At 40.8% G+C, this 11,502-nt stretch overlaps 1 protein-coding gene across 1 annotated transcript; it reads left to right on the top strand.

The window, feature by feature from the left end:
* The first annotated feature begins 8,503 nt into the window (after window positions 1-8,503).
* Window positions 8,504-11,161, top strand: LOC122014069 (serine carboxypeptidase II-3-like). Its single transcript, XM_042570257.1, has 8 exons — window positions 8,504-8,894; window positions 8,970-9,077; window positions 9,232-9,494; window positions 9,610-9,870; window positions 10,125-10,243; window positions 10,350-10,442; window positions 10,720-10,825; window positions 11,015-11,161. The coding sequence occupies exons 1-8, from the start codon at window positions 8,504-8,506 to the stop codon at window positions 11,159-11,161; spliced, it is 1,488 nt and encodes a 495-aa protein (XP_042426191.1).
* Window positions 11,162-11,502: the final 341 nt, after the last annotated feature.

The following is an 11,502-nucleotide window of genomic DNA, read 5'->3' as shown; positions in this document are numbered from 1 at the left end:
AGATTAACCACCTCTATTTCGTCAACTCAAACCAAGCTCCCAAGCTTTGGTTTTATAGGCCACGGGTTGGAAAACCCCGCCTACCAGTCGACTGCTAAAACATGCAGTCGACTGCCCTCTGTGGAAATTCGACCGTTACATCCCAACGGCTCGATTCCACACATTCTGTTCGATGCCAGTCGACTGCCCCAGTCGACTGCACCAGTCGACTGCTAAAACATGCAGTCGACTGCTACAGTACTGCTACAGTAGTGCTACAGTACTACTACAGTACTGCTACAGTAAAACCCTAAAAACTAGGATTTTACTCCGAGTACAATCTCTCGTGCACTCGTACCCTCACCCTTATGACTCACTTGATTCTTCCTTTGCAGCTTTGACCTTTTGCCTTCAAGCCTACTTCCTTTGGCTCTCGTCCCTCGGATGCATTCAAGCCCGCGGCTCGTACCCAATGCCATCCTTCGCGTATGCCTCGAAGTCGCTTCCCTCGGCCCTTGTCCTCGCTGCCTTGTCCACGGTCCCTCGGATGCTCCATCCTTCACCGGACCCGAAGCCATCAACCTGAGTCATATGTGTATCCTGCAAACCTGCACAACTCAAATACACATATCAAATACAAGGGTGAACCTAACTTAAACCCTTTGCCCAAACACCAAAACACATGGTCCCGCGGACCATTGGGATTGCTCCAACAGAATTTCCCACAAGTAGCACACTTTGGATAACTGGGTCGCTTGCTAGATGGTCCTCCTTTTGGGTCACTCCCTGATTTGCGCTTGCTGTTGGAGTTCCCTTTCCAGTTAGAGCTGTGGCCTTGCTGTTTTTGAATGTGAGAGTTTCCTTGGCCTTTGGACTCTGAGGAGACTTGCTTCTGCTGCTTTATGTTGTTCTGGTAATGCTCTGCGGTCAAAGCACTGCTCACTAACTCCTCTGTGGTTTGTGGCCGATGTATGCCACCAGCCACGTTCACTGCTATCTCTGGCCTCAGCATCTTGAGCATCAACCGGATTCGTTCCTTCTCTGTGCTGACTAGCTCTGGGCATAGACGAGCCAACCTATTGAATTTCTTCACGGCTTCCTCAACTGAAAGGTTGCCCTGATGAAACTCAGTGAACTCATTGTAGTGGCGGTTTGTGACCCATATGTGAAAGAACTCCTCGAAGAACTCCTTCTCGAAGTCAGCCCATAACATCTGGTTCACTGGGCGCTTCGTTCTGATCCTTTCCCACCACATGCGTGCGTCTCCTGTCAGGCAAAAGGAGACACACTTCACCTTCTCATGTTCTGGCCAGTCCAGAAGCTCCATCGTGCTCGCTAGTGTTTTGAACCAGGCTTGTGCATCCCATGGTTCACTAGTGCCTGAGAAGTTCTCTGGCTTGACTCGCTGCCACTGGATCAGATAGGCTTCCTTTCTTGGCTCAGCTGTTGGGGCTGCTGGTACTGGTGCTGGTGCTGGTGCTGTAGGCTGAGCTGGTGGAACCTCTAAGACTACCGGAGTCATCAAATTCGGTTCCGGGGTGACTGTGGGGGTATTCTGCTGATTAGCCTTTAAGGTGGCTATTTCCTGTTGCTGTTCAGCTAGCTGCTGCTGTAACTGAGCCACTAATGCTGTAAGGTCTGGAGGAGGCACTGAACTGCCTGCCTCTTGCTGGGGCTCAGTAGCTAGTGCCCTTCTAGCTGGGCGTCCTCGTGCCATTTCTAATGACATAGAGAACATAACATAACTAATGTAATCACAGTTATATAACTACTGATATCATGTTTAAAAACTATCACTTACAAACAAGCAGTAGGCGTATAAACATGAACTGTAATAGCAAAACAAGGAGCATAAATTAAGTAGAGGTATTCTTACTTGGAAGCTGTAGGTACAATGCTGATGTGTGTGTAGGAAGTATGGAACACTGCTCTGATACCACTCTGTAACGACCCACCTTCTGGGTACTGGCTGTAAGGCCGATCGTCACAATAATGCTAAACTATACTGTGCGGAAAGCTGGGCTAACTAAAAATTTTACTCTACTAAGGATGGATACAACTGGTAAGAAAGGGCCAAAGACCTTCTTTGCTGGTATACACATGCTAAGGAGGGAAATTGGACATCCCAACTGAACTAGGGACTAGGACTAAACTTCCCAACTACCCACAGACCTGCCGATCGATCCACGGATCGATCGGAGCTGTGGTCGTTCTGTTCCCAACTGGATCGGTCGGCTGACCGATCTAGGTGTGGTTGGATCGGTCGGTCAGACCGATCCAGGTATGTCTGGATCGGTCGACTGACCGATCCAGGCACCTGAAGCTCTCCTGGAACGCTACTGTAACGTGCTGGATCGGTCGGCTGACCGATCCATGGATCGGTCAGCCGACCGATCCAGTGGCACTGCCCAAACTCGATCGGTCTCCGATCGGTCTGGAGACCGATCAGAGTTCTGATTTCGTCCGGGGACTCTGATTTCAGCACTTTGGCGTGCCAAAACCTAACACAACAGTTCTAATAAGGCTAGGAAACACTCTAATAATGGAAACTAACATCCTCACAACATAAGAGAAGGGTTCTAAGCATAATAGAGTGCATAGCGAACTAATTCATAGTGATTAACAACTAGAGTGCAAATAACAAAATACTGTAGAGTTCTGATGCTTAAGTAAAACTTGCTTAAAATCCCTTAGAATCTTTTATTCCAGTTCCTGCCACACACATCTTGATCTGCATTGACCTCCAGCCTCCGCTACTGGTCCACTTTTCCTTTACCTTTATCTGCAGTATAAGAAAAGTAGCATCTGTAAGCTAAAAAGCTTAGTAAGAAACCATCTACCTCACAAAAACATACAACGATGCAAATATGATTTTAAATCATGCTATTTAAAACCTATGCTGGATACACTGAATAAACTAAGCATGGCATGGCATATAAGCATACAATCATGGCATATCTAAAGCTGAACATACAAACATATATAACAACTGCACATAAAGTTATCATGCATATTCACACGGAAAAGCTAAGCTGGAGCATGATACTGACTGAAACTGATCTTAAACTATAATCACTGGATTAGATTAAGAGTTTGAAAGCTAATATCATAATAAGTGAAAATAGTAATCATGCTGTTGTTTGGGCCTGACAACTGTACTTGCTATGCGCGCATCTCTAACTAGACCCGGGGTTGCAAATCCCGAATTTAGTAGAGCTAATAGGTTATCTAAACCTAGTGACCGACTATGGGAGCCCAGCCCAATGGATATCTAATCCAGTACAGTGCCAACTGAAAAGTAAAATACTGAGTATAGCTAAACTGTTCTAAATAGCTATTTCTAGGTTATCTGAACCTAGAGCTAGGTTATCTGAACCTAGAGGCGACTGTGGGAGCCCACCCATTGGACCGTAGTCCCATATAAGCTAGGATAACTGATTTACTGATTTAGATGCTTCTAATGCATTCAACTGTGCTAATAAAAATACCTAGGTTGCATTTTTTCCTAAGCTAGTTATTTAATCGACCACCTAGTGTGCTTTAACTCCCCTCTCTATTAGGGAGACTACCCTTAGGCACCCAACAGCATCTAAACCTCCAACTGAAGGAGAAATGACGTGTCCGGCCCATCTAAAGGTACTCACTAAATCCCTAAACCTGCGAGGAAGGTTAAAAATACCCTATATGTCGAAAACATACGCATATAACTAAACTAATGCGCAGGAAATCAAACGGTAGCTATTATACTATAGGTGAGGGGTTTCTTACCTCCTGTTCGTAATTTCTTACGATTCTATTCGCTCGAATTTCGGTGGAGATGACCTTCTCGACGATCCGCTCACGTCTTTGCGTTCCTCTCGCGGAGAAGAACCTCTTTCGTGTTGGAGTCGTCGCCGGAAGATGAACCTATGGACCTTGGGGGCTGGGGCGCCGAGAGAAAGAGGAGAGGGAGAGGCGGCGGTGAGGTTTCGGTGGTGAGGGTTGAGAAGTTGCCGAACCCAAAAATAAGAAATAACCCAAACCCCACTTAAACCTTCTATTTATATTAAGTGGTAATTCCGGCCCAATTCTAATATAAATTAAATCGTCTCCCTTTCCTTTCAGCACGGCCCTGCTGGGTTCACCAGTTACTAGCATTATCCCTTACACCATAGGTCTCGGGTTCGATTCCCGCCTAAGCTATTTTATTTTTTTAATTATTTTTGCTACTTCCGCTACTCGGAAAATTCCGGAAAAATATCTAAAAATTCCAGAAAAATCATAAAATAATTCTAATGCAAGTTTGAGAATTTTCGGGCGTTACAATAGTCTTGGTTAGGGCGCCTAGAGGGTTCCAAGTGCTTGGGAAGGGGATAAAACTGTATCCCTTTCGCATAAATCACATTTGACCGCGATCTGGATAAAATCGAGCTCCGGGAGCCCGGAAAGGTTCCGAGTGCCCGGACCAAGAAAGCCAACAATGCTGACTTTTTCAGTCCGGGCCCTCTACTCTAGTTCAGCTTGCCTCGGTTCGGGTCTGTTGGAGCAATCCCAATGGTCCGTGGGACCATGTGTTTTGGTGTTTGGGCAAAGGGTTTAAGTTAGGTTTACCCTCGTTATTTGATATGTGTACTTGAGTTGTGCAGGACTGCAGGTGACACATGTGACTCAGGTTGACGGCTTCGGGTCCGGTGAAGGATGGAGCATCCGAGGGACCGTGGACAAGGCAGCAAGGACAAGGGCCGAGGGAAGCAACTTCGAGGCATACGCGAAGGATGGCATTGGGGACGAGCCGCGGGCTTGGATGCATCCGAGGGACGAGAGCCAAAGGAAGTAGGCTTGAAGGCAAGAGGTCAAGGCTGCAAAGAAGAGTCAAATGAGTCGTGAGGGTACGAGTGCATGAGAGATTGTACTCGGAGTAAAATCTTAGTTTTAGGGTTTTACTGTAGCGGCACTGTAGCAGTACTGTAGCACACTGTAGCAGTCGATTGGTGTATGGACCAGTCGACTGATGCACTGTAGCAGAGAGCCGTTGAGATAGCCGTTGGGCTGGCACCAGTCGACTGGTAACGGGCAAATCAAGTTCTGATTTGCTCCAAGCTCTATAAGAAGGAGCTTGGTATGGCCGGCCAAGGCGACGAAATTAGACTTGGTTAAAGCCTAATTAGTAGTCACAAGAGTTCTCAAGTGCTTGTGTAATCCAAGAGGTCTTGGTGAGTTTGTGGTGAGGTTTCTCCACCCACAAGGAGCGACTTTAGATAGCCGGAGTTTGCCGGGGGCTAATCCACCGACGGATAGGGATCGTCCACCTCAAGGACAAGCCGTGGAGTAGGAGCCCTAATCTCCGAACCACGTTAAACGAACGTGTTATTGGTTTGCTAGTTCTTTTCTTTATCTTTAGCTTTCGTATTCATTGTTTTAGTTTTTGTATTTCCGCTTGCGCACTAACGAATACGTAGGAAGCGAGTTTTGGGGGTGCCGTCTATCCAACCCCCCTTCAAGCCGGCCGCAAGATCCTCCAACAGGGTCTTCCGCTCTGGCTCCGCTTGCTTGGGTGATCTCGGCCATCCGGAATAGGGCTCACCCAAACCCAACTTCCGGCCTTCTCGAGCAACCTTTCGCTCCGGCTTCTCGTCCCTCGGAAATGCCAGAGGCCTCCTTCTCGTCCGCCCGCGTACTCTTCCGTAGCACCTCATCCCTCGGACGCATCGAATCCGTCGACTCTCTCCCGTGCCGTCCTCGCTAGTTGCGTCTTTTTCTCGACCCCCTGTGCTCCTAAGCTCCTGCACACTTAGACACAATGTTAAAACACCACAAGACCTAACTTAACTTGTTGATCACATCAAAACAACCTTAGGGTTCCAATAGTATGAACATAAAGGAAACCAAATAAAGCAAAGAAGAAGGAAGGTCTTAAATGGAACGTGGTCCGAGTCGTTGGAAGAGTCAGATGTGGTAGAACAAGCTCAAGCAAGCTTTTTGGCACTACCAGCGCTAGAACAAGTGGTCGAGACCGAGCTCGAGCCTGAGTCTGGATCTGAATTTGAAGTTGACTTCGAAACAAGCCACAGATCCTTATCCATTTAAGACGAACCAAACAACAAGGTACATTCTTCCCTAGTCGAAAAATTGTATGATATGATTCACTACTTGATGCGCAAGCTAGTCAAGTCCAATGTCTGGGTCAAGTCACTCCAAAAGGAGGTAAAAGTCCTTAAAATGGAGACTAACCCAAGTTCTTTGATTGACCAAGTTCAAAGTGGAACTTCAACTCAAGTCCATCAATTTGAGGAAGAAAAGTCCACTCTAAAAGGTCAAATCAAAGAACTTAAAGAATCATTAGAACGGTTCAATTTGGGTTTAAAAAATCTTGATATGATACTTGGAAAATAAAACTTTGTATACAATCGATCCAAGCTAGGATACAAAGTTAAAACTTGACTTAAATCATACCTATCAATTATCAATTGTGAATCGGAATACTAGAAACCAAGTCCAAGCATGAACCATAAATCAAACTTCATTAATCAAGTTAAACAAAACCAATATTAGATCCTCAAGGGTCAAATACATTACCTACATAGATCTTATCGAGGTTATGATCTGGGAAAGCCAATAGAAACATTGTTTCGTTTAGATAAATTTGCATGTTTGTTTGATTTACAACTTTCTTTGCATGCTTATTTTTTTGTTAAATTTAAAACGGTTAGATAAATACTTAGATTTGATTGATACTTGCCCAACTTAGTATTAGGGTGGGGCGAGATGATAATACGTTGGCAAAGCTTGGTTTAGAGAGTCAAGTGGGATAAGAAGTACCCTACTTGGTCTACTTAACTAAGTGAAACTAACCGAAGCTATCTCATCAAATCCTAGACTAGTTATATCAAAGTTTCTCAAGAGAAAAGTTAAGTGTATAATTTCTTTGGAAATGGTCGTTGCTTCGATACTCTAGAAGGCCCTTGTGCATCGCCACTACCTAGAAGCTTATTTGGAAATATGCACTTAACCGACAAATTGTTAAATTTAAATCTGACTTAAATGTCAATCAATCCTTAAAATTCAAATTAAATGTACAAAAATAAAATTAATAATCATCTCACAGAATATATAAGGTTGTTTGTTTGAAAAGCTAGAAACGGATGAGATGGATGTAAGATTTAAATTTAAACATAATCTTAATAAATTTAATTAAAATTTAAACAATTAATTCAATTAATTAAAAGTATTTAATTTTCTTTATAACCTAAAAACATAATCAACTTAATTAATCCTAAACTAACTAACTAAATTAACTAATTCAAAATTTGACTTATTTTGAATTTTATCTAATTAAATCCAATTAAAACTAAATTCATAATTTTAATTTTTAACTTAAACCTAACATAATCCTAACTTAAACACACCTAAATGACTCCAAAATTAAACCTTAATTGTCAACCTTAAATTAACTTAACTATAAATTTAATAAATTTAACACTATTAAAACTTAAGTAATCTTAATCAATTTAATTAAAACTTAAACAATTAATTCAATTAATTAAAAGATTTTTATTTTCTTTAAAACCTAAAAACTTAATTATTAATCAATGTAATAAACCTTAATTAATCTGATTAATATAAGTTTAATTTAACCTAATCCATAATTAATTTAAATCAATTAATTCAAATTTCAATTTAATTGAAAGTTAACTAAACAATTTAATTCATACTTAATTAATGAATAAATCTTAATTTAACTAAGAATATTAATTCAAATCAAACTTGATAAATTAACCGCAAATTCAATTAAACAGTTCATAATTACACTTAATATACCAAAATTTGAGTAATAATTGTAAATCTTAAACTTAAGTACTAATTTACTCTAACTTAAATAATTCTGACTTACACTTAATTAATCTTGAACTAATACATCTAATCTTAATTAATCCATAACCAGTTAATCCATACTTAACTTAACATTTTAGTTAATTCGAAATCAAATTTAAAATCAAATAATTTAACCTTAACTAAATAAAATTAAAATTCATTATTAATTTAACCTCACTTAATTTAATTAGTTAATAATCAAGCTAAAACTAATTAGATCATTATATATGTGATTCACAAGAAGAGCTAAAATTAATTAGATTTAATTATTATGATAAACGATTGAATTATTCAGTGACTAGTAAAAGTTGATAAAAATTAAGGAAAAAATAAATTAGATTTAAATAAAATATGAATATACATGGGAACTCATTATTAATTATGCATGTTTCCACTCTAAGATCTTTTAATTACTATTTACCATACGTTATTTCAATGTATAAATATTGAAAAAACAATGGAATCTTTTTAAAAATTCTTTTAATTTTGAAAATGTTTATTCAAAATTAATCATTCGTTTTCCTTTTACAGAGTCCATTGCCAAACAAAGCAAACACATCAATCTCCAGCAACAAGAATCAATCCCATAAATAAGATTCATCCCATAATTATCCAATGATTCATCCCATAAATAAGATTCTATTCCATTCCATTCCTCATTGCCAATCAAACAATGAAGCCAAGTTTCATTTGTCTCTTCTTCCTCCTCCTCCTCTGTTTCTTACACTGCGTGGCTTCCGGCGCGGTGAGGCAGAGAGATGCACTGAACAAGTTCTACTTTAACAACGGAGCAAGGAGGTCTTCTTCTTCATCTTCTTCTTCTTCTTCATGGGCGAGCAGTCTTCTTTCGGTATCCGGCCTGAAGTCGAAGGTCTACGACAATAGCAGGCTGAAGGAGGGGGACAAGGTTGTTCGGCTACCTGGCCAGCCGGAAGGGGTGAATTTCGATCAGTACGTTGGGTATGTCACGGTCGATAGAGTCAACGGACGGGCTTTGTTTTACTACTTTGTCGAGGCTGCCAAGAACAGCGGGTCGAATCCTATTGTGCTATGGCTCAATGGAGGTACGGAAAATATTAGAAAATGGCGTTGCTTTTCGATTGATAGAGTGGTGATTGTTGTGGCGTGGGTGGGTGCAGGGCCAGGGTGTTCGTCACTGGGGTACGGCGCCATGGAGGAGCTCGGGCCGTTTCGGGTCATGAGCGACGGCAAAACTCTGTACAGGAATCCCTACGCTTGGAACGAAGGTTAGGATCATATGTTGTCGTCATCATCATCAACATATATATCTATATATATATACATCAACATATGTTATTTCCTAGAGCTTAGGGAGTAGAGTGAAAAAAGGTTTCTGCTTTGGCATTACCCCGAACGACTGACGTGCATTGTGAAATGAAGTGGCGAATGTCTTGTTCCTAGAGAGCCCTGCCGGCGTCGGCTTCTCCTACTCCAACACCACGTCGGACTACGCTAGGAGTGGAGACCGTAGGACGGCGACCGACGCGCTGGTTTTCCTCGTCAACTGGTTCGAGCGGTTCCCGGAGTATAAGGGGAGGGACTTCTTCATCACCGGCGAGAGCTACGCCGGCCACTACGTCCCCCAGCTCGCCCACGCCATACTCAACCACAAAGATCGCCTCATCAACCTCAAAGGCATCGCGGTAAGCAATGAATCCCGAAATCAATCAGTCCGATTAAACCCTTCTCCTTTTTATTGCAAATTGAATTGGGAAAGATGGATCTCGATCGATTTCAAATTGATTTCGAATGACCTAGATCGGGAACGCGGTGATCAACAAGGAGATGGATAGCAAGGGGACGTTTGACTACTTCTGGACGCACGCGTTGATCGCCGATGAGACCATCCGCGCTATCCATAAGTTCTGCAATTTCTCATCGGACGCCCCGTGGACGGCTCCAGAGTGCGATAGGGCAATCGACGAGGCCAACCTTGCCGTGGAGGAGTTGGACGTCTACAACATATACGCGCCGTTGTGCTTCTCGTCGGGCGTGACGCCGACTCCAAAATTACCCTCGGTTTGTCTCTTCTGAACATCTTTACATTTAATTATCCCCATTTTCCTGGTATTTTTAGAGCCAATTTAGATCGAATCGATTTGACCTATTAACTCAAGAATCAGAGTTCATCGCAGTCTTGTTGGATTGGAATTTGCCCAGATTGAAATGCCATACTTAAATTCTGATGCAGATTGAGAATTTTCACTCAATCATATCAATTGTGAATAGAACTAACAAACATATTGCAATGTTATACTTAAATTCTAATGCAGATTGAGAATTTTGATCCTTGTACTTCTAATTACGTGGAGGCATACCTTAACAATCTTGAGGTACAGAAAGCTCTACATGCCAATATCACAAAGCTCAATTACACATGGTCTGGTTGTAGGTATATACATATCTCATACATAGAATACGTCATTTGATAATTTTATTTTTCTTTTAAACAAAATAATGAAAATTCAACTCATTTATTTATATTTGTCTCCATGCAGCCAAGTGATACCTAGTTGGTCAGATCAGCCTCCCACAATGTTACCAATTATTCACGAATTATTAACTAATGGGATTAGGGTTTTAAAATACAGGTAAAAAAATCATTAGATGTCTTCATCATATCATAGGGTGTGAATCAGCTTTCCGTTTCAATACTTTCAATTAGATAGGTGTATAAATTTTGTGGTCCTTATACACATTGTGTAAGTAAAAATAACATATATAGATATATCAATTTTGCAAGTATGATAGCTTTAAGATTTCTGCATAACATATGTCATATGACAAAGATACCATTCATTAGATTGCGAGTGAAGGGGTTTTCGATTAATTTTTGTCCCTAACTAAGCGTTGCTTGGGTTTGTGCAGCGGTGACTTTGATGGAGTAGTTCCTGTTACTTCCACAAGATACTCTCTCAAGAAGCTAAAGCTTAAAGTGAAGGCTCCATGGAGAGCTTGGATGCTTAACAGTGAGGTAAACAATTGTGTCGTTTTAAATCTTTTCATAAGATATATAGTTAATTATCCTCAAATCTACAAGTTATTGAAAATGTTTACATTGATGGCAAGTTTTCCTCTATGATACCCTTCGTTGCTCTAATGATGGTGATGATTAGTAGAACAAATGACATTAATTTTGATGATTTTTATTATGAATATGTAGGTTGGGGGATATACTGTGGTGTATGATCACAATTTGACATTTACCACTGTTCGAGGAGCCGGACATGAAGTTCCAAGTTATCAGCCAGCTCGAGCTCTGGAGATGATCAAGAGTTTTCTTCAAGGGCTGCATCTACCTGCTATTTAAGCATTTTAAAATTGAACCAATTGATTTGTGGTTGTTTATTATGATATCAAACGTTACATAAAATTCAATCTATGATTTTTAAATATTATCTCTGGCTCGATTTAATCATGGTTTCAACAAATAATTAATATTTTTTTAAAAAAAACATTTTTCTTTTTAAAAAAAATCTTAAGATAGGTTCACTAAACCAAATGCCCATACTATGAGTCATCAGCATAACGCAATAATTAAATGGGCTACCAACCATTCTCTGTCGAGCCTAATAACCTAAATTACTATCATAATTAATTACCTATTATATTTTCTAGTATTAAATTATAACACTTTTTGTCACGTTAAAT

This window comes from Zingiber officinale, chromosome 8B (assembly GCF_018446385.1).
Source record: "Zingiber officinale cultivar Zhangliang chromosome 8B, Zo_v1.1, whole genome shotgun sequence".
NCBI classification, from domain to species: domain Eukaryota; kingdom Viridiplantae; phylum Streptophyta; class Magnoliopsida; order Zingiberales; family Zingiberaceae; genus Zingiber; species Zingiber officinale.
This window is presented reverse-complemented; position numbering and strand designations above follow the sequence as displayed.

Coding starts and splice junctions, on each gene's coding strand:
- LOC122014069 (XM_042570257.1), top strand. CDS start 8,504: ATGAAGCCAAGTTTCATTTGTCTCTTCTTCCTCCTCCTCCTCTGTTTC. Junction 9,078..9,231: donor TCCCTACGCTTGGAACGAAG/GTTAGGATCATA, acceptor TGTGAAATGAAG/TGGCGAATGTCTTGTTCCTA. Junction 9,871..10,124: donor CGACTCCAAAATTACCCTCG/GTTTGTCTCTTC, acceptor ATTCTAATGCAG/ATTGAGAATTTTGATCCTTG.